Source organism: Trachurus japonicus, chromosome 5 (genome assembly GCF_045865225.1).
Source record: "Trachurus japonicus isolate A0001 chromosome 5, Traja_1.0".
Taxonomy (NCBI): Eukaryota; Metazoa; Chordata; class Actinopteri; order Carangiformes; family Carangidae; genus Trachurus; species Trachurus japonicus.
Window position 1 is genome coordinate 6,116,226 of NC_140911.1, and position 26,385 is coordinate 6,142,610.

The following is a 26,385-nucleotide window of genomic DNA, read 5'->3' on the forward strand; positions in this document are numbered from 1 at the left end:
ACATGTGTTTTCATAAGTTAAGTGAGTTGAGCTCTTTGTAGTTTTTTTTTTTGTATGAGGCTCTAAACATCTAAAAAAAAATTGCCCATCTTAACATGGGAGTCTCTGGTATGGTGGCCCTGAGGGCTCAATGCACTGAAAAAAACAGATTCAGATATTTCATAATTCACATATTGCAAATATGTTCTGTTAGCTGAGCATTAGTCTTTCTTTAGTCTTGGTCTTGTTTGTGTTGACACTCTGACATTCTTACAGAAACATGACTAATTGTTTACGTGATTTATAAATAATGATTCAGTCTCTGACTTGCTGCTTCTTTTTACAGTCTATGTCTGCAACTGAAACCACAAGGAATACAATTTCAACAGGGAAGGATGTGAAGAGGCCAAAAGGCCTCAAGAGGTCACTGTAGCTCATGTGCATCAAGTGTTGAAATCCCCAGAGGAAAATACACCTGGTTGTAAAAAAGTTGTGTTTTAATAAAGATATGCAATTCAGGTTCAGGCAGCAGGTTTGGAATATAAAGAAGTTTCAAGCAACAGTCGAAACAGATTAACTGAAAATGCGCAGTGTTTAGTGAAAGGTTCACATGGTTTTAGTCGGTGCAAAGAGACAATAAGAGTGTGGGATCAGATCAGACAGGGTGGAGCTGTCAGCAGGAAGCCAACACAGCTGTGAAGTCTAAAGAACAGAGCAGTGGTTAAACTCTGAATATCTGTGAATCAATTCCTTACACCTGTGTGTGCGTGTCTCATGTGCACTTTCACCTTTGGTAATTCATTAAAAAAAACACACACACTGTGACTGCTTCTTCTGTGCAGATTCATCACCTAAAACAACTGTTTGGTAACAGTTTTACTGTTTCGTAAAACAAAGGTGGACATGGCTTGATGTGTCAGCCACCTACACATGTCACAGGAAACTACTTGTCCAGTGTTGTTGGGTGGGGTGTGAAAACAAAACAAAAAAAACAACATGAACTGGCTTGATCACCAGCAACTTCAGCGAGTCAGTGGACATAGAGAGTTGGAAATCATCTCAGCTCTGCAGACGAATTAAAATCTTTCGCATAGATGTTTTTTTGTGTGTGCAAATATTCATGTTAAACAGACTGAATGATAAAAAGTCACGACACAAGTAAACAAAATCAACAACCATCTCACCCCTATAATAAAGGTGTCATTGTAATTAAAGAATTCACACATGAATTGTCAGTTTGTCACTGTCTGTGGTGTATTTTTGTCAGTGCAGCATCTTGCAACTGATTTTACTGTTGCACAAAGAGATCCGTTTTATGACAATGCAAATATTAAGGTTATTAAAGCTCACCATTCCTTAATATAATCAGAGCAAAGGTAAATGGGGGTTCACATGCTCATTATTTGTTGCCTTGCCTTTGCCAGTCTAAAAAAAAGTTTGTGGTTTTTTGCAGAAGCACACATCCTGTCACTGTCCTTTGAAAAGAGAGAGAGAGAGTCTCCACCAGCGTCACATTGTGCAGCATCAACATGCAACAGATGCTGTAGTCTTATTGTCTCACTTTTGTTATCATATACCGAAAGAGAGACAGCGAGAGCATTGTCTCTGTTGAAAGCTTCACTGCCATGGGGCCCTGTTGCAATATGACGGACGGTAAGTTTTGAATCTTTACTGTTATTGTTATTATAAAGATATTAAATATGGAGCTTTGTAAAAAAAAAAAAAAAAAAAAAAAAAAGTATTCATGATTACACCATCATTTGGCAGTTGGCAGTAATCTGATTTTATGTATTGACTGCAACAGCTTGGAGTTTTTCTTTTCTACATGAGACTCATGTTAAGAAAATACAGATGAATCACAATTATTATACACTTATTTGTAGAGGGGGGTTAACTGCTACTCAGCTAACGAACAGACGGTCACAGTGGGCAGAGGAAAGCACTGAACTGTAGGTTGTTACAAGGACCAGTTAGGTGAAATAATAATGTAGTAGTATATTTAGATAATGTGAGGATTATCCATGTTTCAGTCTGTAGAAGATAATCCCAATATCAAATAAATGATAGACTAAAAGTAGAATTAGTATTAAATTTTATGTTAAATCTTGCTAACTTGCTTCATCTCAACGTTTCTTTACAATTTAAAGTCAAGATCTAACAGGCAGAAGTTTATACCATGAAAAATACTTGACAGTAAAGAGGAGAAATGCTCTTTTTTACGCTTTTGATAAACGAGATAAACAGAGAAACATTACAAATCTCTATGTACACTGACAACTGGTCAAATGCCTGTGTGTGTAATATAAAAATAAATTCATCACATTAGCATTAATTTGGAGGTTAATGTGATTATATTCATCCAGTTTGAGCTCTGTTTCTGAAATATCTGAGCTATTGAATGCTCTAAAATACTCACCACCTACTCTACTTTTGTTTTTAAAGCTCTGTCACCTTTTACCCTTTTAGCTCCTGTGGCTAAAATTATGACGCTGTATGGGAACACTGAGAGAGAACCAAAAGAGAGTTATTAATAAGTTAAACAATGAGCAGAATATGAAGTTATTAAAACTCTGCAGAGATCCACACATGACTGCACATTACTGTTATTTCTCTATGGGATTATTACGCATGATTATTACAGGCATAGACTGGTTTAGAATAAACAAATAAGAATGTATTTACAGTAAAAAATTCTTCTTTTTTTGGTACAATTTGTCTCAGTCGGCCGATTTAATTGCAATCCATCCACAAGTCATCCACAAGCCACCATGGAAACAATATGATATGATTATTCGTTCCAGATATTCTCTGATGAGATCACAATTTAATGAGAGCAGCCAGTGTAAGACATTCATGTCAGAGTATAACTAATTAAGCTGGTGCTCCTTTGCCCTGAGGAAACATGCAGTATTTGCAGGACAGGGGAAATTACACAGCATTACAGTATTCACAGTGAGAATAATGAGAATACAATATATACTATATTATAGATTTATACTCATAACAGGTCAATCATCAGATTAATCATCATCAATCATTATATTCAGCCATTTATAGCTACAATTATTAAATTACAATCATACATATTTTTTTTAAGGCAAACACAACGCACCAACACAACTTTAAATAGTAAACAAACGTCAAAGAATCCATATCTAATTTTAATGTAGAGGTGTCACACAGCGGTGTAGTGACGGGATATTTTAAGTGTGATATATAGTTCCTGAGAAAAATGAGTGTACCTCAGCAGGTTGGAGCGAAGCAAGGTTTGCAAATGTGTAGTGAGATAGGAAACACGTCCTACTGTAGCTTTGCTTTGCTTTGCTGAGTATGAATTTTTTGCAACAACTACAGAGTTATTTGCAATCATGCATGTGAGCTTGCTACTAAAACCACATCTCCTGTCGCTGATTGCTGAGCAGATCTCTCAAAGGAGACGTGGTGTAAATCTTTTCCTTATGGGCGCTTCACTACTGTGCAGCAGGGATTGACTTTTCTTTTTTCCACCAAAAAATACAATACATTTCTAGTCAATTCATACGGCTCAGTATACTTCTTTACTATAACGGACACTGATTTTCACTGCTCAATGTTACGTGACATGCTACATGTATTTATATCGCAGGGCCGTATATGTTTGGAGATGACGGACTAGTTCACATCAGCACCATTAGACTTCACTAATATCAAGTCATTTTCACTTAAATTAATCATTTACTTTCTTGTGTGCTAAAATTAAGAATACAGGAAAATTGAATTCAGAGTTATTTATAAACTAGTCAGGGCGAAGTGGTGCAGTGCATGGTTTGCATTGTCAGCAATGAAAGGTCTGGGTTCAATCCCTGATCCGGGGGAAGTCCAAAAGAAGATGTGAAGATGGTGGTGATTACCTCGTGATGGTCTAATGCCAAATATTGAATTGTCTGATATCAAGTAACTGGAACAAAAAGCCAGTGTTTCCATTTATTTCAAACTTAGTCAACTTATTTCTGGACTGGACCAACTTATTTTAAGATTTCTTACTGCTCTGATAGATCATTTCACGAGTATTAAAGGGATAGTTCAACATTTTGGCAAATTGGCCCATTGCCATCCCTATAGTTTTAGAAGTAGGTTCGTTACCTTTAAATGTCGGTGCAAGCTATTTTTAGAACAGCAGACAGAGTTGTTTTAGAGGTAAATGCAGAGACTGTTTGCTGAAAACCCGTCCCTGAAGGAAACACACATCAGCGGTTTTGCATGAATTTCCCTCTAAAACAACTCTGTCTTGTAATGTTCTGTTATTATCTCATAGCGTGGTGAATGTGCAGGTCACAACTTGTCCACCAGAGCGTTGTGGAGTTGTTAGATTGTGTATTTGATGAGTTTGATGAGGGAAACCATGAAATCCCATGAGCCTCCATAGTGTAGCTCCGAGCAGCTCACGGCTCTGCTCCGCGGATCTAAAAATAGCTTGCACTGACAATTAAAGGTAATGAACCTACTGCTATGACTATAGGGATTATGGCAATGGGCCAATTTGCCAAAATGTTGATCTATCCCTTTAAGTCATTTTCTTTTCTTGTATTTTAGCTAACTGTTACTTGTAAGTGCAGTTCTGAAGCACCGGGGCTGGCACTCATCACAAAACACTCAATGGTAGCCTACTTCTGTCTGACCTGTTATATCTAGTTGAACAAAAATAAATCTCTCACCATCAGTGTCAAACCGAGTGGAAATTGCTGTTTTAGTTAATGTGACCAACCCAACCAAAGGACGAAGAGTGGGTTGTCATAAACAGGAAGTTGCATTGGGTGAGCTGACCACTGTGATCTAAAGTTGTAAAGAGACACTAACCCGAGCTCACATCTCCGGCTCTTTCATGAAACTCAGTGATGCAGTGGTTTAGAGATGAGGCCCACTTTCTGTAAACTTTGCTGCATGATGTCCGCAGGTCTGGGGACATGCTCTCCCACATTCACATATGCGGTGCGGTTAGTTTTAAATTAAACATTGGTTCGGAGATGTGTGCGAACATGTTGTGTTTGTGATTCTGTGTTTTGTATTTGATATGTTTCCTGTTTGATTTTAGCAGTAGGTTGCAGCTCTCATTGACCTGGTGGACTCATCTGGAAGCCAGTTATGTGTTCAACATGTGAGGAGCTGTAATAATAAATATACTTTTTTTTTTATTTCTCTTTGTCCAGACTCGAACTTCTTTTGTCAGCCATCTAATATATACATCCTAATAGGAGCTATCGGCCCAATTCTGGTCATCTCACTATCTTTGAACATTTATGTCTTTGTATCAAAACGTTGCTCAGGTGAGTTCATTATTTACTTCTTTTTTTTTTTTTTTTCAAATCCACATAAAACAAACTCATTTTCTAAATTTCATTATGATTGTGTCATTCCTCAGGAAAAAGAGGCCGAAAACAACGGTAGGTAGCGCATGAGAAGAAGCACATGATGTCCCCTTTAAAAACAAATCAGTGCCAACTTGTATATTAAAAAAAACATATCTCCTCTCTGTGTGTGTGTCAAATCTAAGACGGAGCCCAACGCAGATGGAAGACAACCCTATATATGGAAACATAAGCTACACGCAAGAAAGTAAGTGAATGCATCGTGTGTGAGCATGTGTTATGTCTTTATGCATGTACCTCTGTTAACCGTGTGGTGTTGTTTCCATAGGCACCACTGCTCTGTTCACAGAGGGCAACCGTCCACACTCAACGCTCAGCTCTTCATCTGTGAGAGACCAACAAAGAGTAAGTTCTAACTCACAGGTACAGTCTTAAAAGCAGTTCCAAAAAAAACAAAAACAAACAAAAAAGCACACTTTGCCAGACTGGCAACTGCATAAAAAGGCCTTTGTAAACACAGACAAGATTGTTGTGGGTTGCTGTAACATTTGGAGGAGCTGAAGAAGCATTTTTTCTGTTTTATTTTGTTTTGATTGTCTCTCTCCTCCTAGTCCAAAACTCAGGACTGCTATGCCAACCTGGCCCTGAAACCTCCGAGGCTGCAGTCTGGACGCAGCTCTCCACAGATCCAGTACTCGGACGTGATTCAGTTAGAGGTGCCACTGGAGGCAGAGACCCAAAACAAGGGCAACCATGACGCCGGCGTCCCCGCACTGTCCGATCTCTACGCATCTGTGCCATCCCAGCGTGTTAAGGTGAACACCGCAGACACCGGGGAGGACTACGCCAACCAACTCTGCTCTGACACTGATGATAACGTGGCATAAATTGTCTTTTTTTCTTTCTTCACAACTTCACCGGCTGCCACCACAGGATGGCGCTGTTTGTCATCACATAAAAAAGATGATAACATTTTTTGTTTAAAGGTGTGCATGACATGAGCGCTCTTGCAGACTAAATGGTTCCTACTAACACTGGTTTACAAGATTTACAACAAGTTCATATCATTTGCTGTGCATTATTTTCAAGGCTTCAGGATTAAATCAACAATCAAATTTACATGATTGTTAATCTCCTGTAACTTTCAATTATTAGTTCACATAATCTTTACTGAAATGTGCATGGTTTTGTAAAGTGTAAAACTCTGCGCATTGAAGTCAAACGTCCAGACAACATCTAAAACACATCTGTGAGTGGCGATGGACTTTGAAATATTTTCATTGATCGACACGTGATCAGTCAAATACTGCCGACTACTCTCCGATTATCTTCTGACCACATCAGTGCTGTTTACTCGCCCTACCTTCACCTAATCTTTTATGACATAGTTGGATTAATTTAACGTCCTTCTGATATATCAATGTTTAATCCTATCAAATTCCTGTGTCCTTCAGATTTTGCCCTGACTGTCTGATTGAAGGGTTATTGAGATAATAATAAAAGGCAACTGAATAAAAGTTGTTAGCCCTTACTATGATCCTCTTGTTTCAGTATTTCAGCTGTCCGATCGGTAAGATATTAATAATTGTCATACTGTATATGAAAAATAAAAATAAACACACATCTTATTTTACACTTTCACTGCCCATCTCTCATTGCTTCAATTGCATCAAACTAAAATTTACAGCATTGTTTTTCACACATAGGCTTCCCAGCAGAAGGACGGTGCTGGTCTGTACTTTGTATTTTTCATCACCCAACTTATCTGCGATGGCAGTGATATCTGTTTGGAAGGCAATAATCAATGAGATAATAAGCCTTTATAATTTGGGTGTAGCAGCAGGACAGTTGTACCAATAGGTGGGAGGGGTGGGTAGTTGGTGGTGGTGGTGGCGGCGGTGGGGAGGTCTGATGTACCTGCACAGCCTGGCGGGACTCTTGGTCTTGGTGAAAATGCCAATAATAAAGAGAGGAAAACCAGAGGTCATGATGAAACATCATTTAAGATACATTAAACAAGAAGAAAACAGTGACAAATAAAGACCCATCCAATGAAAAATAAAACAAAAGTAGAAGTCAAATCCTGTGGCCCCTGGTATTTAAAACTGAAAGAAATTACAAAATAAAAGCACCACTGGTTATGGCCCACGACTGAAGACCTGGAGCAGCTGCAAATGTGGACATTTTTAAGAGCAAAGTTAAAACACACCTTTTTAGCTTGGCTTTTGATTAGATTTTACTTATAGGTTTTACTATTTTATTAGTTTTCCTATCCTTTTATTGCATTTATCGATTTTTACTGTTTATTAAATTTATTTTATTTTATTTTATTTTGTATTCATTTTACTTTTACTTGCCTTCTTTTAAGCTTTATAACTGAGTGTGTGCGGGTGTGTGTCTGTGTGTGTGTGTGCGCACGCATGTATGTAGCTGCGTGACTTTGGGTTTTATTTTTGCTTGGTTTTGTCTGCTTTTATGGTGTAAAGCACTTAGTGGTACATGTCTTTTGTATGAAAAGTGCTCTATAAATAAAGTCTGATTGATTGATTGATGGTTGCCTATAGAGGGTTAGAAATGCCTTTTTGTAGAAGTTAGTTTATTAAAAGAGATTTAAAACTTGTTAAAGAGCCAGCTAACCTGAGGTCCACAGGTAGGCAGCTGTTCCAGAGTCTGGGGGCATCAACAGCAAAAGCCCCATCACCCCTTGTTACCAGCTGAGACCCTGGAACATGAAGATGGTGCATAAGGGATAAAAAGCTCAGACAAAAAGCTGTGCCATGCTTTAAACACATGTAATAAAATCTTAAAATCAATTCTGAATTTCACAAGCAACCAGTGACATACCGGTACATAGACAAGTACAGACTACTACAATGTTTTTCTGCGGGAAAAATTGAATTCTTGATTAAGTTGATAACTTGATGACCCGTGTGGTCTCAGACTTTTGGACCCCGCTATACACGCATCAGCACTATCTGAGTTATAAAGTTTACGCAGAATTTATTAGGAAACAGAGTAGAATGCTTCATGATTAGATAAGAGTCTTTACTCCTTCACCTTTGTTACAAATAACATGCACTTTTACACATTCCTGGTTAGCCAAACCAACACTTGGCATCTGTTATTAGTATTGTTATTAATAATTATTTTCTTTATGATGCATTAAACCTTTAAATATCACTTAAGTACAAATACCGGTTAAAGCTTTAATCTAAGATAGCGCTAAAGTGGCAGAATAGTCTAATAAAGTTGTAAAAGTTGTGATAAAATACATCCAATCAGGTGCTAATACAGTTCATCATGTTGAGAGCCCTTAAGGTGTAAATCCATAAAATTTCTAATCATAAAATTGAGAATGAGTTCACTCTGTCTTGATGTACGGATACGTTGGCAGGATATTCTTGTTAAGGCATTGTTTATTGGTTAATGATATAATGATATTTTCCCCTCTGGGTGTTACACTCTTTTTACTAGCTGGCAGTATCAGGAAATGCTGTATAAACAGTTTAATACCAGTGCCAAACTATCTGAAACTGTCCAGATATTATCAACTACTTATTAGTCTCTTGTCAGCTTGTTCATTGATAACATACTGCAATTTCATAGTTTTTATTTCTAATTATGTGACCACCATCAGCTAAAACATCAGATAATAATGACACCGTGTCACCATTAGTGTTGTATAACACAAGTGACCGTGGGGTATGGGTGGTTGTTATCGGTTACAGTACATTAGTACATGTATAAAGTAGTTAATAAACCTGTCACATTGAGATATGGCGCGCGTCAATGTCATGAGATATGACATTGTATCAGATATGAATTACTGAAAGTGCAGCGGTCTTGCAACAAAAGTCAGTGCATGAATTCAAAGATTCCTAAGGACCAGTGAAAAAGCAGTAATCGTTTTCTAAACGTTTTATGTTGAATGTTTGGTGACGTCTGTGATCAAATATGCACTGAAACACACTAGAGACGCTTTACATTTCAGCATATTGAATGGACCATGAGGGGATAATCATGAACAATTAATGAGGATGACTTATGCCACTTAATTACCATTAATTATAAATGTAAGTTAAAATAGAAAAAAGAACTGAAGCTAATGATTTGATTGAATCAGTTGAGAGAACTATGTTCACTAGGAAATGTACCACGGAAACCATATTCAGATTCAGATATTTTATTCATGTACTTAGCAAGAAAAAATGTCTTTCAGATGAGCAGTTACGACAGATGTACATGAAAGGGAACCCCAAAGAAGCGGAAACTGCTTATAAATAGGGAGACCCAAACAATCAACAGCATTCTCTATCCCACCCCGCACCCTTTACTAGCCATCCATTGGTACACGCAGTCATCGACCTATTCCACACACAAGCACCCACACACTCATACAAAGGTACACATAACTCATAACAGCGTTGTTCCCAAGAGGTACATGATTCAATTAGTCAATTAGTTATATTATAATTATAATATAATTATTATAATTACTTATAATTTATATATAATAATTAATTAATATAATTAATTATAATATAATTAGTTATATTATAATTACTTACAGTAAGTAAGACGAGATACATGATTCTATAAGGCGAGATACGTGATTCTAGGCAAAACATGATTCTGGCGGAGGTTACATTATAAATAGTATATGATAATACGAGATACTCTTCTTGCAGAGGTTATATTATAAATATTACATGATTAGATGAAATACATGATTGTGGCAGAAGTTATACATAGGAGGACAGGAGTTTCTTTCTAACTTTTTTTTTTGAAGGCAGAAAAGGATGTTGGCCGATGTTGTAAATAATAAAAAAGGTACTGTGACTTTTTTGTTTGTTTGTTTTACTTCTTTTTTTATTTGGAAAGAAATTAATAGTACAGATTAAAATATTACAATACAATTACAACCATATTTCATCAGTGTAGTAATCATTTTCCATTTTACACACCAAAATTTAAACTGCACAATGTAAACAGCTTTTTGTGAAGGATTAATATTTAATTCCAATATTAATATTTGATGATCATTAAATGAAATTCCTAAATGTTTTATTCCTCCACCAGGCATAATAATCAATCATAAATTTACAACACTTGCAAACAAGTAAGACAAATATTGTCATTTTTAATAGGCTGTAATAACAGTAGTTTACAAATGAAATGTCTCATATTCACAAGAACATTGACTGTGTGCTAAATGCCTCTGAGTGACACCTCAGATTCTGCTGTCCATTTGCTTCATTTGCCCTTTGTCATCATCGCTTGGGGCAGCTTTAACGACTTCTAAACTGTAAAAGTCTGACGGCATGTCGAAGAAAAGATCATCATCAAAGCAGTCCTCGTCATCTGGACACGCCAGGTAGGGCAACTTCAAGACCAAACCGGTGAGAACGCCACCAATTGCAGATGCTGCAATGGTAGAGAAGATCGCTGCAACCTGGTAGAGAGCTTGTTCCTGCGCAGTGCGGCCCAGACCCGGCTTCAACCCGGGAATCAGGGTCTGCAGCTCCAGCAGCCTCGGATCTCCCTCGGGTGGAGCACGGTGGGAGAAGATCTGGTACATGCTGGGCCCATAGGTTTCCTCAGTGGCTAAGAGGATGGCGCAGATTCCTGCCGTGGATGATATGAGGCCAGTGAGCCCGTGGAGGTTGTGGATACCACACTGGTCTTGGATCCTCAAGTTGCGAGCTAAAAAGGGTGTCAGGTACCTGTATCCGAAGAAACAGGCGGTGCAACCCATAATGCCCAGGCTGTATGCAGCTGCAGGGGAAATCATCATGTCTACAGATGCCCCAACAGTCACACCGCCGGCCAGAGTCACATTCTGAATGTCAGCCATTGTGAGTTTCCCCCTCTTGTTAAACACGGCAGAGAGTGCAAAGGCAGTGAGGGTGGATGAGCTTAGACCTATAAAAGTGTGGAGAATTGCCCTGTGTTGGTCGTCGCCCTTGAAGGTCAGAGCAGAGTTGAATGACGGCCAGAAAACCCACAAGAACAGGGTTCCCAATACACACAGGATGTCAGACTGATAGCTGGTCGTCTCTTTGGCGTGTCCGTCATTCAGGCTGGGACGGTACAAAACAAATGTCACTCCTAGGCCAAAGTAGCAGGCAAACAGGTGAATGAGAATACTGCCCCCTGCATCATTGATCCGAATGTATTTCAACACAGCCCACTCTACCACAGAAAACACAGGGATCTCCAGGAGAGCCATAACCAGCAGCTGGACAGGACTGGTCTTTCCGATCACCGCTCCAAAAGAGATAAGGACCACAGCACAGGCGAACTCTGCATTCAGAAGATTGATGACCCCCAGGTGAATTTTACCCTCGTGGTTAAATTGGAAGAAACCTTGAATCAGGATCGCCCACTGGATTGAAAATGTAGCTGTGAGAAAGTTGAAGACCATCCCGCTGAAGCCGTAGAATCGGAAAAAGGCCAGCAGGCAACCGAAGCCCACGAAGATCATCACCTGCACGTCAGCAAAGTAAGGGTAGTCGCGATACAGGGAGTTCTCCATCGGGTTGGTCTGATTGTTTTGCAGCTTCGCGTTGGCATTGTCATCATAAGTAACAAAGAAAGCGTAAAGAACCAGCATAACAACCTCTAACACGAGCACCAGCACCGGCAGGCGCACTCTCAAACTTGTAGACGGATTCATGATGATGCACAACTCCGAGTTCAAAGAGTGGCTCCCCCAGCTGCTCCGGCATCCCTTTTATACCTCTATTTTATCAGATAAGAGCAGCTAATAATATTGGTTAGAGAGCCTAACCCCTGGACATGGTTATTTAACACACAGCACGTTGAATACAGCGTGTACCTGACTTAAATCCCACACATTAATGGTACCTTCATGTTTTTCATCACAGCTCCAGGTAGCAAAAATAAAAGATTAATATAAATTCTATAAAACAACTTGCTGCATTATGGTAGAGTTATTGAATTACTTTTTTTCCCCCACAACTATCCTAACTTTTTTATGTTTAGTATTTGAATGTAAGAAAGTATATTTTTTAGTCAATGGATAGAATGACAACTATCATCAGTATGTGTGTGTTGAATTTATTCAACGCTGATAACAACACACGGTGATAAGATGCAGAATGAATGTTATTATTGATGGGGTCACACTAGGGGGACTGTGATATATAAAAAACAAAACAAGCAAACATTTTTTTGTTGTTGTTGTTGACATTATTATTTTACTGTCCCAATGACCTTTTTGTTGAATTAAATATCATACATAACAGCAACAGTTGTTTCATATATTACAGCTAATAATCTTTTCATACTTAAAAAAACTGTGATTAGGGACACCCTGCATGCTAAGTTACTATAAGGTAAGGTAAGGCAAGGCAGCTTTATACCAAGGGGCAACTCAATATGCTATAACAAAACAGTAAGAATTGGAAACGGGGGAAAAAATTAACTAAAACATTAAACATACAATTAAAAGCAAGAAAAAAGAATAAAAGAAAGTACAGAAAAGAGAGAAAAGGAAAAAAATATATAATACAAATAAAACTAGACAAAAAAAGAGCCTAAAATATGAGTTTGCAGCATGAAATATTGATTTATATTAAAACAATTAAGAGGACTTACAGTGCAAATCCAAGGAAAAGAGCTCAGCCGTAAGCACATGAAAAGAGAACCATGGATTTAAAAATGCTTAGCCTACATAAAGCTAACATAGCAGACTGGCTAATTAGCTTGCTATCTATATGATTACAGCCTAAAAACGGTCTTAATGACATTTTAAGTGTTTCTCCCAGCGTAATTAACCGGTTTAAAAACAAATTTAAAAACAAATTCATGGAGCTTACCTTCCTGTTAACTTCTATCCATCCTCCGGGACCGAGGAGGCAGCGACGTCCAAATAATCGTAGAGAAAGAAAAACCGGACGACGAAGAAGACGACGAAGAAGAAGCAGCGAGCTCCCATGATGCTTTGCACTGCCAACGTATGCAAACAGGAACATGGCTACCGGTTTTTAACATCAGCAGCCCATTATAAGAAAATACACACTCCTCTGTGATACTACTACAGTCTTTGTATCTGTGACTTGGCGACAGAGGAGGAAGAGAAAATAAAAAAAGCCGTCGTAGAGTTTGCGAGCGGAGCCGGCGGAGCCTTTTGAAAACAGCGTAATCTCCTTCTTCTTGTTGACAAAATCACAGGTAACGGAGCAGTTAGCGAGCTAGCATTAGCACTGACAGTCAACTAACTAGTTAGCATCTCGAGTGAGTGGCTTAAATCTGATGTTGCTGTGATGTCCCGTCTACAAATATGCTTTTACACTTAAATACAAAACACTTAAATACAAATACGTAAAATAACACAGGCACCATGCGATTTTAGACCTGAATTTTTAATATTACAGTCGCGTATGATGGGCGATAGATAGATAGGTGTGTGTCTGTGGTGCGTGTGATCGAGTCGAGGAGCTTTGACACGACAGCACTTCTGTGACATGTCATTCATTTAATATCTGTAAAAACATATCGTATTATTAAGGCCTCGTAGTTGTCTAACTTTTACACATTAAATTTCATTCAATAACGTTGGGCTAGGCCGGCTAAAGGCATGGAGGAGGAGGAGGAGGAGTGCTATTCTCTGCATTGTCTGTTTGGTTGTGGTCCATTGACAATCACCAGGTATATTAATGGTGATATATGGTATATTAATAATTAATCCACGTTAATAGAGAGTTAATCTGATACACTCATGTGACAAGTGTCAGAAGAAAAAGTCCATCAGCAGGGCTCCAGACTGCTCCCTAAATGGTGGCATTTCGCCCCTTACATTTGTGACAACGCAAGTAAATTTTTCATCAACTTGTGCATGTGCAACCAGTAAATTTACCTTCTTTCTTTTTTTCTTTTTTCTTTTTTTTTACACTGGTGAAATGTGTAAGGGGCAACTCAAAAAATCTGGAATCTGTCATTACAGGTGGAAGCAGTCCAATGTGTGGGAGGATCATGAATGAAAAGGAAATGTGAATAATTTGCCTTGCAAGTCGATTTATGCCCCTAAATTTTGTGTTTGTGCTCCTAAAATTTTAAGTTAGGGGACACTGTGCTCCTAGTAACAAATAAGTTGGTCTGGAGCCGGGCCCGGGAGCCCTGATCAGTGACTCCATTTTCCTCTGGAGACTCGTTTTTTTGTGTGTGTCTGTTGGAATAATGTAATTGTATACAGGGTTACAACAGAGGCTTGCTTTACATTATGGTTTGACCATCTGTTTCGAAACCATCTGGGTAAAATGGCAGGTAAAATCTCGGGAACACCCACACGCCTGACACCTCAGAACATCAGACCAGTCCAGTACAGTATACGACAGGCAAAGGCCTTTACCTGACCCTGCAATGCATATGTGTTGAAAGCACAGCCTCTGTAAGCAAATACACACTCTCTGTCTGTCAGATTTATCAACCAATAACTGAGAGGGCTCTGAGATAACTGCAGAGTTTATCAACAGCATCAAGTAGCTAATAGGTGTGTAATGTTTGACCATCTACTATAATGTTTGTTTGATGCAACAGCACCAAGATAATTTAAAATCTGTTTGCTTTAAGGCCTTGCTTGAAGACTACATGAAATCATACTTTAGCCCTCATAAATAACCAGTCTGTTACTTGTCTGTTAGAAAATCCCCTGCACAACAGAAATAGGAAATTATATTGGACTTCTCTAGTGATATTTTATTAGCTGGTCAATGGATTGATTAACAAAAAATATAGCTGATGAATTTACAGTTCAGATTTGGATGTTACTGTTTCTTTATGTCACATTGTGCACTGGACAGCTGTGATTTCTCCCTCTCACACATTTTATAGACTACCGCAATCATGTGCAGGACATGGCTGAAATAATAACAAAAATAATTGTTGTAATCACAAAAATAACCTGGTAAACTGTCTGTGCACCATGAAGGTGTCATCCTAACCACAGCCCTGCTTAGTTGAACCACTGACAATGATGATAAATCGACAACAATAGCAATAAGGTTCCAGCGTTTTATCCCTGATCTCCTGATCCAGTTCTGTGCACAGCGAAGGTTTTATTGCAGTTTTTTTTTTTTTTTTGTCACAGCCTGCTGCTGCTTTCATCCACTCTCCAGACGAGACACAATTAATCTCAGGCAGGGCTGCTGTCCGTGGAGCAGGTCCATGTTTATTTTTGATGACACCATCAAAGTAATTTCCCTCTCCACTGTTCAGTGTTTGGAGAGGTTGGTTCGGTTCAAATGCACAAATTAAAACCTGACCTCTGTTATATAAGAAAAGTGTCAACTTCTATTTTAGGGTGTATTTTCTTTTTCAGAAAACAGACTAATAGGTTGTGGTTTCAGTATGTAGAATCGAGCTCTGCTGTTGCTGTGGTTTTATGCAATGGTGGGCTATTTTTCTTTAGGATGTAGCTTGTTAATGTAAGAATGGATTCAATAGGATTCATTCCCGGGTGTATTTATTGTTGTGTTGACCAGATTCACGTCAATAAATTGATTCCCTGACCTGTGGTTAAAAACGTTCTCTGCAATTTTCTCTTCCAGTTTGTGTCAAGATGGCGAGTCCAAGGACCAGACGAGTTCTGAAGGAAGTGAGAACCCAGGATGAGAACAATGTGAGTCCTCAGACCTCTTTGGGTGTTCGGTTCCTGCAACCCTTCCCTTCATAAAATGTCCCTGCTTTCATCCTTCGTTCAAAATAAACAGTGGGAGTAACTTTAGATGGAGTTTCACCTCCAGTGGACATGGCCTACATCTTTGGCAACAGCAGCGGGCAGGAAAACTAATATCTCTTAAGCAGCTATAAATAAATGCACTCAGAAAAATAGCCTTACATCAGTCTAAGCATATGTTTGCATTAAAATAGTTTTTTAAAATCTGTGTTATTTGCTTGACAGGGTATAAAAATGTATCCTTCGTTCTTTGTTTTTTTTGTTTTTCGGTTTTTCAGTTTTTGTTTCATGGAAAAACTGAAAAACAGACCCATTTTTTAAATTTATTTTGTTTTGAAACAGAAAAACTAAAGAACGAAGGGTACACAGATTCAAATATTATTCTTTGAGATATTTTTTGAAAATAAGCAGGGTCATGCTATCATTATTTAATTACTTTTACATAATAATAATAATGATCATTTTTCTTTTCAGCTCTGTTTTGAATGTGGTGCTTTCAACCCCCAGTGGGTTAGTGTGACCTATGGCATTTGGATTTGTCTTGAGTGCTCTGGCAAACACAGAGGCCTGGGAGTACATCTCAGGTAAGAACCTTGACACACATGCAACGGGTGACATTAGAAATACGCACATGTAATCTTAAAAAACTGACATAACTGGTCAGATTTTATGTGTGTAATGGCACAGATGTTTTCAGGTTTATACAGTTTCATTCACCAGTTTGTTAAGTAAAGTGTAATAAAGGAGTACACAGAGAATTAGATAAACTTATTCAATACCAGTGCTGAGCATGAACATTATTCGTGCCAGAACAGTGAGGGTGTCTGTCCATCACAGCCTGACAATGTTTATCTCCTCTGTGCAGTTTTGTGCGCTCTGTCACCATGGACAAGTGGAAAGATATCGAGCTGGAGAAGATGAAAGCAGGAGGAAACGGAAAATTCCGTCTGTTTCTCGAACTCCAAGATGATTATGATCCCACCTGGAATTTACAGGAGAAATACAACAGCAAAGCTGCTGCGCTCTTCAGGGACAAGGTGAGCTATGCACGGCCACGGTGATTAACTATGATTAACATGTTGAATGAAAACCACAGCTGAATTCATTTTTGTATTACAAAAATGTTTTATCTCTTATCTTTTATACGATTCGAAATTGTGATTATGAATTGAACAAAAAAGGAAAGTTGAAGAATGAATTGAATATTGGCTGAAGTGTCTGACTGCTTTTCCTCTTGTACGCACTGTACATCTTGTGCATCAGAATAATTCACACCGTGGTGACTCTGTGTGCGACAGGTTGCAACTTTAGCAGAGGGTAAGGAATGGTCCATCGAGACGTCCTCTGCCAAAAACTGGACATCTCCTCAACCGAAGACGAGCCTTTCATCCTCTCATCGGTGAGTGTGAAGGAAGCTTTAAACATATTCAACCTGTGTGTGATATCGGATACAGAACAGGCATCAAAGCAGTGAATTCATGTTTCTGTTACGCAGCTCCGGAGGGCCTGGACAGAACTCGGCAAAATCTAGCGACAAAGCTTTTGAAGACTGGTTGAGTGACGATGTGAACTCTTATCAGAGGTAAGATCCTCGCAAGAAATTATTTTTATTATTCACTCTTGTGTAATTTTCTGTAAATGATGTTTTTGATGAATGGTTGCTGCCTCTTCAGTGGAGGCGGTTACAGTGGGAATCAGGAGAACCGGTACGTTGGCTTTGGCAACACAGTAACTCCGGAGAAGAAAGAGGACGACTTCCTGAACAACGCCATGTCTTCTATTTATTCAGTAGGTCACAGTATTGATCCTTATAGCTGATTTACATGATGCTGATTTACATTTTATTACTGCATTGTAAAGCACTGTGGCGCCATACAGTACAGTTAGTATTGTGAAACACTTTGGTTGACCTCGACTGGCTTTGCTATAGAAATAAATGACCTTGACCTTGTTTTGTACTCTTGCTTTGTATTTTTCCAACCTTTTCATTTTTCTTTTATCTTCCCTTTGAACAGGGTTGGAGCAGTTTCACTGTTGGAGCCAGCAAGTTTGCCTCTATCGCTAAAGATAATGTAAGTGTGCTTATTATATGCAATAAATGTATGTAGTTTCTGCGTTTAAATAAGAACATGGATAAAAAAACAAAAAAAACATTGGTCATTCATTTTATTTTCCTCCTCAAACAGACATCTAAACTGGCAAACCAAGCCACTCTAAAGGTAAGATAAAGGCTAACTCATTATATGAGCAAGGATTCCTCTGTGTTACTCTGTGTATTGTTTGAAGTGCTTCCTTCCTACTAGAGAATGTAAATATTCACATATTGTATGATATAGTATTTCATGGTAAATCTCTCAGCACATCATGCAAACAGCTCTAATAACTGTGTGACTATACTTTAATATCTCTTTGCCCTCTCTGGATGTAGTTAAGGGGCTATAAAGCGCCCCCTGAACTGGTAAAGCAGATAATAGGTGCATGGCACTTTTCCCAGCATCATTTCATTCTTTATTTTTAAATGCATTATCACTTTTTATTTTTTTTATTTATTTATTTTTTCTCAGCTTGTCAGTTCTTCCATCGGTAGAAAGAAACATTTTGAACGTCCGCTTCAGCTTGGATATATTAACACATATTGCATTGTGTCTGTCTTGGTGCCTGCACTTTGAGTTAATGGATAACCTGTGAAAGGCAGCTGCTAACTGTTTTACAGGACAGAATATATTATGGGATGGGGATTGCTTCTAATTCCGACCCCTAATATAGAAGTATTGTCCACTCATATCCATTAAAAAGTGGGTTATCCATTCATGCATGGCTACTTTTTGTGTTTACTGCAAACAGTGCTGTAGGGGTGTAATGGTGCTGCAGGGATATTTAGCACACTGAATTTCTGGCCCTTCATTTGAATTAAATAGTTTAAGTAGCACTATTTCTTTTTAAGTCTATTCATATTTAGATTTTTTTTTTTATGTTAGGAAACAATAATGGGTAAAAAACATAACTTTTATTCATTTTTCTCCCAAAAACGTAGGTGGCAGAGTAAAAGGCAAAGGCTCTTTTAGCTTCTGGAGTTATTGAAGTGAACTTAAGGCTGATAATATTTCAATGTATGCAGTGCAGCCTCGGCAGAGAAGTTCACACTGATGATGCAAGTGTTTTTTTTTGTTTTTTTTGAAACCATTACACCCTCTAGAGCTTGTTCAGTGTCATGGTGAATGGGAATGATGGGTCACTTTATGTGCAAGTGCAGAACAAGCAGCTCAGTGTCTTGCACTACTCTGAATGTTAAACTGTGTTTCATTCAAGTGAATTCTCCCCCTCTGACTTCCAACCAGGCCACAGAGTTAGGACAGACATTAAATGAGAATGTTATCAAACCTACCCAAGAAAAGGTAACATTGATGTTTGAAGTTGTCCATTTGGTGGGGTGCGCTGCTTTCTTAGAGACAATGAAATAACAGCTTCAGATGTGAATGTGCTATTTTCTACGCTGCTTGTCTTCTCTAGTATCTGCTTTATGCCAGCTTACATTAAACGACAAAAGCCGCTGCAAATAAAAAGATCAAACCCTACTTGTCTTCACAGTTCAGCTGAGAGCCGTTTATTTGGAGTGGTTATGAGTCAGTGAACTACTCTCAGCACAGTCACTGGAGACGGATAAAAAGTGCATTTAAATACACATTTAAGAGCCAAAGTCTGAAGCCTTGTTCCTAGACACTCAGTGAAAATTACACCGTCTTCCTGTTGTTATTCAAATGTTCATTTAACACGCTCTGTTTTCTAAAATGACAATGTAACTGCATCAATCTTTTATTCGTCTCGCTCCTGGCAAACACAAAAAAAGACACAACCTGGAGCTCTTCAACTGGCAAATGAATTTGTCCCTGGCAGATGTTGCATTAAAATCAGCTTTGTTTTTTGGAAAAAAAAAAAAAAAGTGCATGAACTGAACTGAATAATGTCACCACCCAAACAATCATGGTGAGTGTTTTCCACATAAACGCTTCCACAGCTGCTCTAACGCTTACTGTCAAACGAGCAGCTCCTGGATGTGTCTGTTAGAGAGATCTAATGGTGTTCATGAATCAAAACACGCAACACACAGTGAGCGAGGGTGCTCTTTGGTTACGGACATGAAGTTACAAAGAACTGCAGAAAAAAATCCAAGGCACTCCTCTTAACTCTGTATTCATTGGAAAATCTCTTTGCCTCTGCTGCCTAGTGGTTTGCTCTCTTTAGTCCAGTGACTGAGAGTGGCTGATATGAATGCAATGCTATTGTCTTCTAATGTACAGCTGGCCTTGGTGATATATTTCTAGAATCTGCTTTTTTGTTTTTGTCTTCTTTACTCTTTTGCAAAATGCTGGAAGCTGCATTACTTTGGAGTTTTTCTCTCTTTTTGGGGACAAATCACCATTCAGAGACAAAATGTTATTCTTTTCTCACGTTGATTATCTGACTGAGCCCTTAATCAAACACATGCAATCGCTTTTCTCATAATCAAAAACTTAATTATTTCTCATTATTACAAGTACATTTGGATTTTTATTTATTTATTTATTTTTTAATAATTTGCATCAAACTATTTGCATCAATGCAGGTGAAAGATGGAAAGTTGCTAGATGAAATGACAGTCAGCATCTCTGGGCTGGCGACCAAGGTAGGACGGGCAGATCTCTGCCACGCTGCACCGGCGCAAAACCAGTCTCCGTAGTGAGGAACAGCAGCTCTGATGTAAATCCTCAGGGTCTCTCAGTCCAGATGTGAAAACACGGTCTAGATATTATTGTAAACCCCCCCAAAAGGAGACTGGTTTTGCTGCAACGATGTATGTACAATGAACAATTCTAACTTCATGTAATCTCTTTATTTTTCTTGCTGCCATTGTTATTCTGGTGGTGAGTACTGTGTTGGAAAATAAGCATTTGTGAGGAATGTTAATATCACTGCCTCTGTTTCTGTTGCTAATATTAAAATCGCAGCAGCGTCTGTTGACTTGTTGTGTATGCTGCTTATTATTATTATATGTTTATTATTATATATTCAAGTCATACTGTTCCTATAATTACTGCCTCTAGCTCGAAGTTTTGGATTTAATTTCCATTTAAAGTGAAATAGCGTGTATATACTGAATGTATAAAGTCATTATATTTTAGTTAAAGGGATAGTTCAACATTTTGGCAAATTGGCCCATTGCCATAATTCCTATAGTCATAACAGTAGGTTTGTTACCTTTAATTGTTGGTGCAAGATCAAACTCATCAAATTCACAATCCAACAACTCCAAAATGCTCTGGTGGACAAGTTGTAACCTGCACATTCACCACGCTATGAGATAATAACAGAATGTTAGGAGACAGAGTTGTTTTAGAGGTAAATTCATGCAAAACCACTGATGCACGTTACCGTCGGGGGTTGTTTCGAGGCAAATGCAGATACTGCTTGCTGAAAAACTGCCCCCGACGGTAACGTGCATCAGTGGTTTTGCATGAATTTACCTCTAAAACAACTCTCTGGTAACGTTCTGTTATTATCTCATAGCGTGGTGAATGTGCAGGTTACAACTTGTCCACCAGAGCGTTTTGGAGTTGTTGGATTGTGTATTTGATGAGTTTGATGAGGGAAACCAAGAAATCCCATTAGCCTCTGTAGTGTAGCTCTGAGCAGCTCACGGCTTTGCTCCGCTGTTTTAAAAACAGCTTGCACTGACAATTAAAGGTAACGAACCTACTTCTAAAACTATAGGGATTATGGCAATGGGCCGATCTGCCAAAATGTTGATTCATCCCTTTAACAGCTGCATAGAATCTTGTTTACCCACGTTTTCCTCTTTTCTCCAGGTTCAGGGAGCTGGTGCAAAATTGACAAACCTCTTCACTGGAAAACCAGAAGATGGGTATGACAACATAAAACATTAGTATTCTGTGATTCTGTGGCATTTCTTCATGTTTGGTCTTGTGTGTTCAGGTCTGCCGGAGAAAGCTACCAGAACATGGATGCCACTGAGGGATATCAGGGCAGCTCTAGCTCCGGCCAGGCTGTCGGCAAGGACTTCTGGGAAACCTTTGGCAGCAACAACTCCTTAAAGGCCAAGAAATCCCCCAGCAGTGACAGCTGGACCGTTGCAGATAATTCGGCGAAGAAGAGCTCTGACAGTTGGGACAATTGGGGCACCGAAGCCGCCTCCAATAATAAACACAGTACAGAGGAGAGCTGGGAGGCCTGGGACAACAACTGGGAGAACGCGGAGGGAAAGACGAAGAAGAGCCCCACGAAACCCGCCGAGGAGACCTGGGATAATGCAGACTGGTAGTGACCTCGCTCCTCATCCTCCCTTCCTCTCTCCCATCCATCTCACCTTTCCCCCTTTTTCTGGCCTTCTCCCCTCCGTCTCCCTCCCTCTCTCTTCATCTCACTGGCACTTTCAGGGAAAGAGCTGTGTCCACTTTCTTTTTGTCGATCCAAATTCAAAAAAATATATTTATTATTATAAAGTAAACCCAAGAAACAATAGAAGAAGCCTGGGGTTAGATTGAGCTCATTATTGAATGAATATTCTTTAAAAAACAAAACAAAAAAACAACAATATTGACTTTGCAGTCATGTATATTACTGTAAATTACCTTCATCACAGGGAATTACAATTAATCAGTGTAGATATGGTCATGAATTTACTGCCTGGTACTCCCCCCAATATGTAACAGATAATGGTGAATAAGATAATGTTCATAGTGTATCATTGGTTTAATGATACTGGGTTTCAGTTCGCCACATAAAAAAAATATATAGATGGAAATCTGACATAATGTAAATATAAATCCTTGTAAATACAGTATGATTGACTAAACACTAATCACATTCATTTCTGTGTGTTCAATCAGACCGACCTGCTCTGTCCCTCGACCTTTTGCACATTTTATTCCGGGAAAAACTGATTTTTGAAAACACATTTAGATCGAATACAGCGACAAATTGGCCATTATTATTATTATTATTATTAAAATCATGTGTGGATCTGTCAATATTGAATAAAATTATCCAATATGTTACATGAGCCAGGGCTTCGTGACCTGTTTATTGTTTTTATTTAAACACTTTTTTGTTATTAAAATGTGCAAATAGTCAAAGGGTTTGATCATTTGATATCATGCTACCAGGACACTGGGAAGATGCTTTGGGGTAAATGAATGTATCACGCTGGTGTCATGCAGACAAGCTGACTGAAAACCATTTAATTCAGACAGATGAGCTGTTGAAACTGTTTTTGAAGGCTTGATACAATATTGTGGTTTTATACTATTTACTTTTTCCATCTTCATTCCCTCATGAACAGCAGCTCAAGACGTAATTGTAATGCCCGCACAAAAAACAGTCTCTACAGTGACAGATAAAGTATTATTTAAAACATAGCCTATCCAAAACATCCTATTGGGATTTTTTTTTAAATGCAACATTAAGTTTCTTTTTCTTCATCGGTTCTTAAAGTTGACTGACACTGACTTCACACAGTCAGGACAGGCTGTGTCCGACTGTTGTAATGGCTCATATTAGGAAAGAAACTTGTTGGACATCAACTTTTGTTTCAGGTAGACATATTTAGGTTATTTAAAATCTCTAAAAATGATTCGTTTTTTGTGGAATATTTCACATGAAAGCCACTCATTGCGAGATGATATGCTGTAAGTACTATACGTGAGTTGTGTTTTAATAACTGGACACAGATGGGGAAACTGGAGATTGTTTTTTAACTGGTGAGCCCGTAAATCTTATCTTATATGAAGAAGCCCAGCGTGATCCTGTCCTCCACATCTGTGTCAAGTGACAATGCACCTTTAGTGGGTTATGTATTGCAAGGATGCGGTGTCATAGATATCTGCGTGAGCCTGTTAAAATCTGAATTGTGGAGTTACAGTATATTAACGAGGCTCTTTATTCGCTGAATGCTCAGATGGTCGTAGCTCTCAAAAGGCTTGTTATGAGTTAATTAAATCAACCTGTTGCATCAGTCAGTGAGATAAAATGTCAGCTGCACTTACACCGTTCATCATAGATGCAGATGCATTATGAGGAGCTCGTTGTTTTAACGAGTCATAATGTAATAGATGTGAAATTGAATATCAGACCTATTCGTTTGGTCGTCTTAAAAATGTAAATGAGCTGTCGAGTTTTGAAACAAATCCAATTTTTGCAGCACCTAACTTCCCCCATGTGGCCTTGAATTCTCTATAACACAGTGCTGCAGCTGCAACTGCAGCTGTATTCTACTGTTTAGGACTTTAAAACTTTTATCTGTTTGTGCGTGTAACGATGCTCAGTCTTTATAAACGATGCAAACCGCTGGATTCAGACGAACCGACGCCGACTGATTTGCTCGGTGTGAGTGAGCTGATTGGACAGTAGTCAGTCATCAGCCACTCACAGACCGGTGTGCCAGTGTAATATAATTGCTGGATAGTTATTTGATATTAGGGTGTTATTATTACTATAACATGTTGCTGTATTCCTGCAGACGGCCCCCCCACTGGGCCTCTTGAACGGTAACAATTAGCATTTTTACTATCACACGTTTTGACTAGTGAAGGATAACTCCTGGGATTTTTTACTCCATGCTCATTTCCTACCTCTAAGAAGTCTTCAGTTTACTGTCCAGTACCCAGTACTGAGCATGTTTTTGTTTTTTGTTTTCTAAACCTTGCATCATAGGTTTTTGATGTAGACCTTATTATAGCAGGCTCAAGGCAAAATGTGTTGTAACAGCAAAACCTGCATATTGGTCTACACACTGTCTGTTGTTATGTTTCTTGTTTAGTTATTTCTTTTCACTAACAGTGCAATGAAGAAACAAAAAAAAAAGGAAAAGAAAAGACTTATGATCATTCCAGGTAGATTTGTGTCGCTCTAACCCTCTGCAGTCATGTGTTCATGTATGGCCATGTGTTTAAATGCCTTAAAAAAAAGCCGTGTTTGCTTTCTGTCAGTTTGCTCGTGTGTCTGATACGGTGAGGTGTACATGTCAGTAAGTCAGCATCAAATTATACAGTGTCACCCTCAACTTTACCGTGTATTATGGAAGAGTTATGTCAGCTATTTTTATTTTTTATTTGATGATAATATTACATAAAACATATAAATCTATGGGACTTAAATGGAAGACTGTCTCTCGAAATATCTAAACAGTCACTTGTCTGAAATGCGTGTCTCTAAAACACATTGCTTTTCGGGGTACTTGATTAATGGTAAAATTACAGAATGTGTTAATAAATGAAATGCATCCAATAGTTCTTGATATAAGGTGAATTATAATTTTTTTTTTTTGAATAAAACCTGACTTTTTTCCGCCACATATACTCAGATTTGAATAACTCAGAGCAACAGTTTAGCTCAGTGTCTGTGCCTGTCGATCATTTGAGGTTCGGGTATGTCCACGTTTGTGTGATGAAACTGTAATGTCAGAAATACTATTTTTTGATGTCATGCATGAGATGTAACGTGGAGCTAAATGCATTCAGCTGTTTTTTGATTTTAAAAAGGTGTTTTTCCTCAGTGAATTGAAGTGCAGTTGTCTGCTTGCCCCCTTCAAGTTTCACCAGCAGCCCATCCCCCCCTCCCCCCTTTTTGAGGTGAGCCAGTGTTACATTCTCAGTTGAAGCTGTGGATATTTTTTCCTGTACACAAACATGGTTTCTGTGTTAAATAAAACTGTATTGTGCTGTGAATGCAATGAAATCGGTTTTTAGCTTATTGTCTCTGCGATGTGAATCTGGTGTTATTTGTTGACTGTCTTGGTGAGGAGCGGTTGTTGTTGAACTACATGTTTACACTCAGATACAGTAGATTCTTCTCTTGCAGTAGAGGCAGATTCAGGAATCATGTTGCAGGCAAACAGATGCATTTCAAGTCCCTGTTGCCACCGTGACATGGCTGAATCCTCTGGGGGTCTTGCAAGCAAAGAACCCAATGAGTCAGTCAACGTTACATGGATGTTGAGTCAAAAATAATTTGTGTTTCATAACCTGAATTTTGTGTCCGTTAATTGTCCAGTGACGCCAAAGTAAAAAGCTGTTTTGTCATCCTATGAGCCAAACTGGTCAAAATGTAAAGATGCTTTTTCCACCATGATAGTCACAGATTACATTATGATAATGACTGACACAGAATGACATCATTGTGAAAATACAAAAACATAAACATCCTATAACAATACAAAACTGTAGTTCAGTATGTATAAAAAAAACAAACTAAATTCTTGTTCCTCTTCACTAAAAGTTCTCATCTCCATTTGGAAATCCTGTCTGTCTTATTTTCTAGCAAGGTATCAGATATGATAGATTTCTACAAGCCAGCAGCTCAAGCACACAG

At 38.5% G+C, this 26,385-nt stretch overlaps 2 protein-coding genes and 1 pseudogene across 8 annotated transcripts; 2 read left to right on the plus strand and 1 right to left on the minus strand.

Moving 5' to 3' along the window:
* The first annotated feature begins 1,540 nt into the window (after nt 1-1,540).
* On the plus strand, nt 1,541-6,859 carry LOC146986926 (signaling threshold-regulating transmembrane adapter 1-like). Of its 2 annotated transcripts, XR_015035903.1 has the most exons (7): nt 1,541-1,632; nt 5,166-5,282; nt 5,378-5,399; nt 5,510-5,571; nt 5,653-5,729; nt 5,936-6,508; nt 6,554-6,859. XR_015035903.1 is itself a non-coding variant. In XM_085777991.1 (6 exons), exons 1-6 carry the CDS (start codon nt 1,605-1,607, stop codon nt 6,209-6,211), a joined length of 582 nt encoding a protein of 193 aa, XP_085634117.1. In that variant the 5' UTR covers nt 1,541-1,604; the 3' UTR covers nt 6,212-6,859. The 2 variants fall into 2 exon arrangements, 1 of the variants encoding a protein (XP_085634117.1); XM_085777991.1 differs by having other exon boundaries at nt 5,936-6,859.
* A 3,584-nt stretch (nt 6,860-10,443) lies between these two features.
* Nucleotides 10,444-12,020, minus strand: LOC146986927 (ammonium transporter Rh type B pseudogene; annotated as a pseudogene).
* A 1,231-nt stretch (nt 12,021-13,251) lies between these two features.
* Nucleotides 13,252-25,543, plus strand: arfgap1 (ADP-ribosylation factor GTPase activating protein 1). 6 transcript variants are annotated; one of them, XM_085775801.1, is made up of 14 exons: nt 13,282-13,520; nt 15,896-15,966; nt 16,498-16,607; nt 16,889-17,060; nt 17,322-17,422; nt 17,519-17,605; nt 17,697-17,811; nt 18,039-18,095; nt 18,210-18,242; nt 18,452-18,481; nt 19,362-19,418; nt 20,627-20,686; nt 21,867-21,922; nt 21,994-23,150. In XM_085775801.1, exons 2-14 carry the CDS (start codon nt 15,907-15,909, stop codon nt 22,337-22,339), a joined length of 1,284 nt encoding a protein of 427 aa, XP_085631927.1. In that variant the 5' UTR covers nt 13,282-13,520; nt 15,896-15,906; the 3' UTR covers nt 22,340-23,150. The 6 variants fall into 6 exon arrangements, with proteins under 6 accessions (XP_085631922.1, XP_085631927.1, XP_085631923.1 ...); XM_085775796.1 differs by lacking the exon at nt 18,452-18,481 and having other exon boundaries at nt 13,252-13,520; nt 21,994-25,543; XM_085775797.1 differs by lacking the exons at nt 18,452-18,481; nt 19,362-19,418 and having other exon boundaries at nt 21,994-25,543.
* The last annotated feature ends 842 nt before the right edge of the window (nt 25,544-26,385 follow it).

Excerpts from the sequence above, each read along its gene's own strand:
- LOC146986926 (XM_085777991.1), top strand. The coding sequence starts at position 1,605 with ATGGGGCCCTGTTGCAATATGACGGACG. Across the intron at positions 5,400-5,509 it reads AAAAGAGGCCGAAAACAACG|ACGGAGCCCAACGCAGATGG; the intron begins GTAGGTAGCGCA and ends GTCAAATCTAAG. Across the intron at positions 5,730-5,935 it reads CTGTGAGAGACCAACAAAGA|TCCAAAACTCAGGACTGCTA; the intron begins GTAAGTTCTAAC and ends CTCTCCTCCTAG.
- arfgap1 (XM_085775801.1), top strand. The coding sequence starts at position 15,907 with ATGGCGAGTCCAAGGACCAGACGAGTTCTGAAGGAAGTGAGAACCCAG. Across the intron at positions 16,608-16,888 it reads GGCCTGGGAGTACATCTCAG|TTTTGTGCGCTCTGTCACCA; the intron begins GTAAGAACCTTG and ends TCCTCTGTGCAG. Across the intron at positions 18,096-18,209 it reads CCTCTATCGCTAAAGATAAT|ACATCTAAACTGGCAAACCA; the intron begins GTAAGTGTGCTT and ends CTCCTCAAACAG.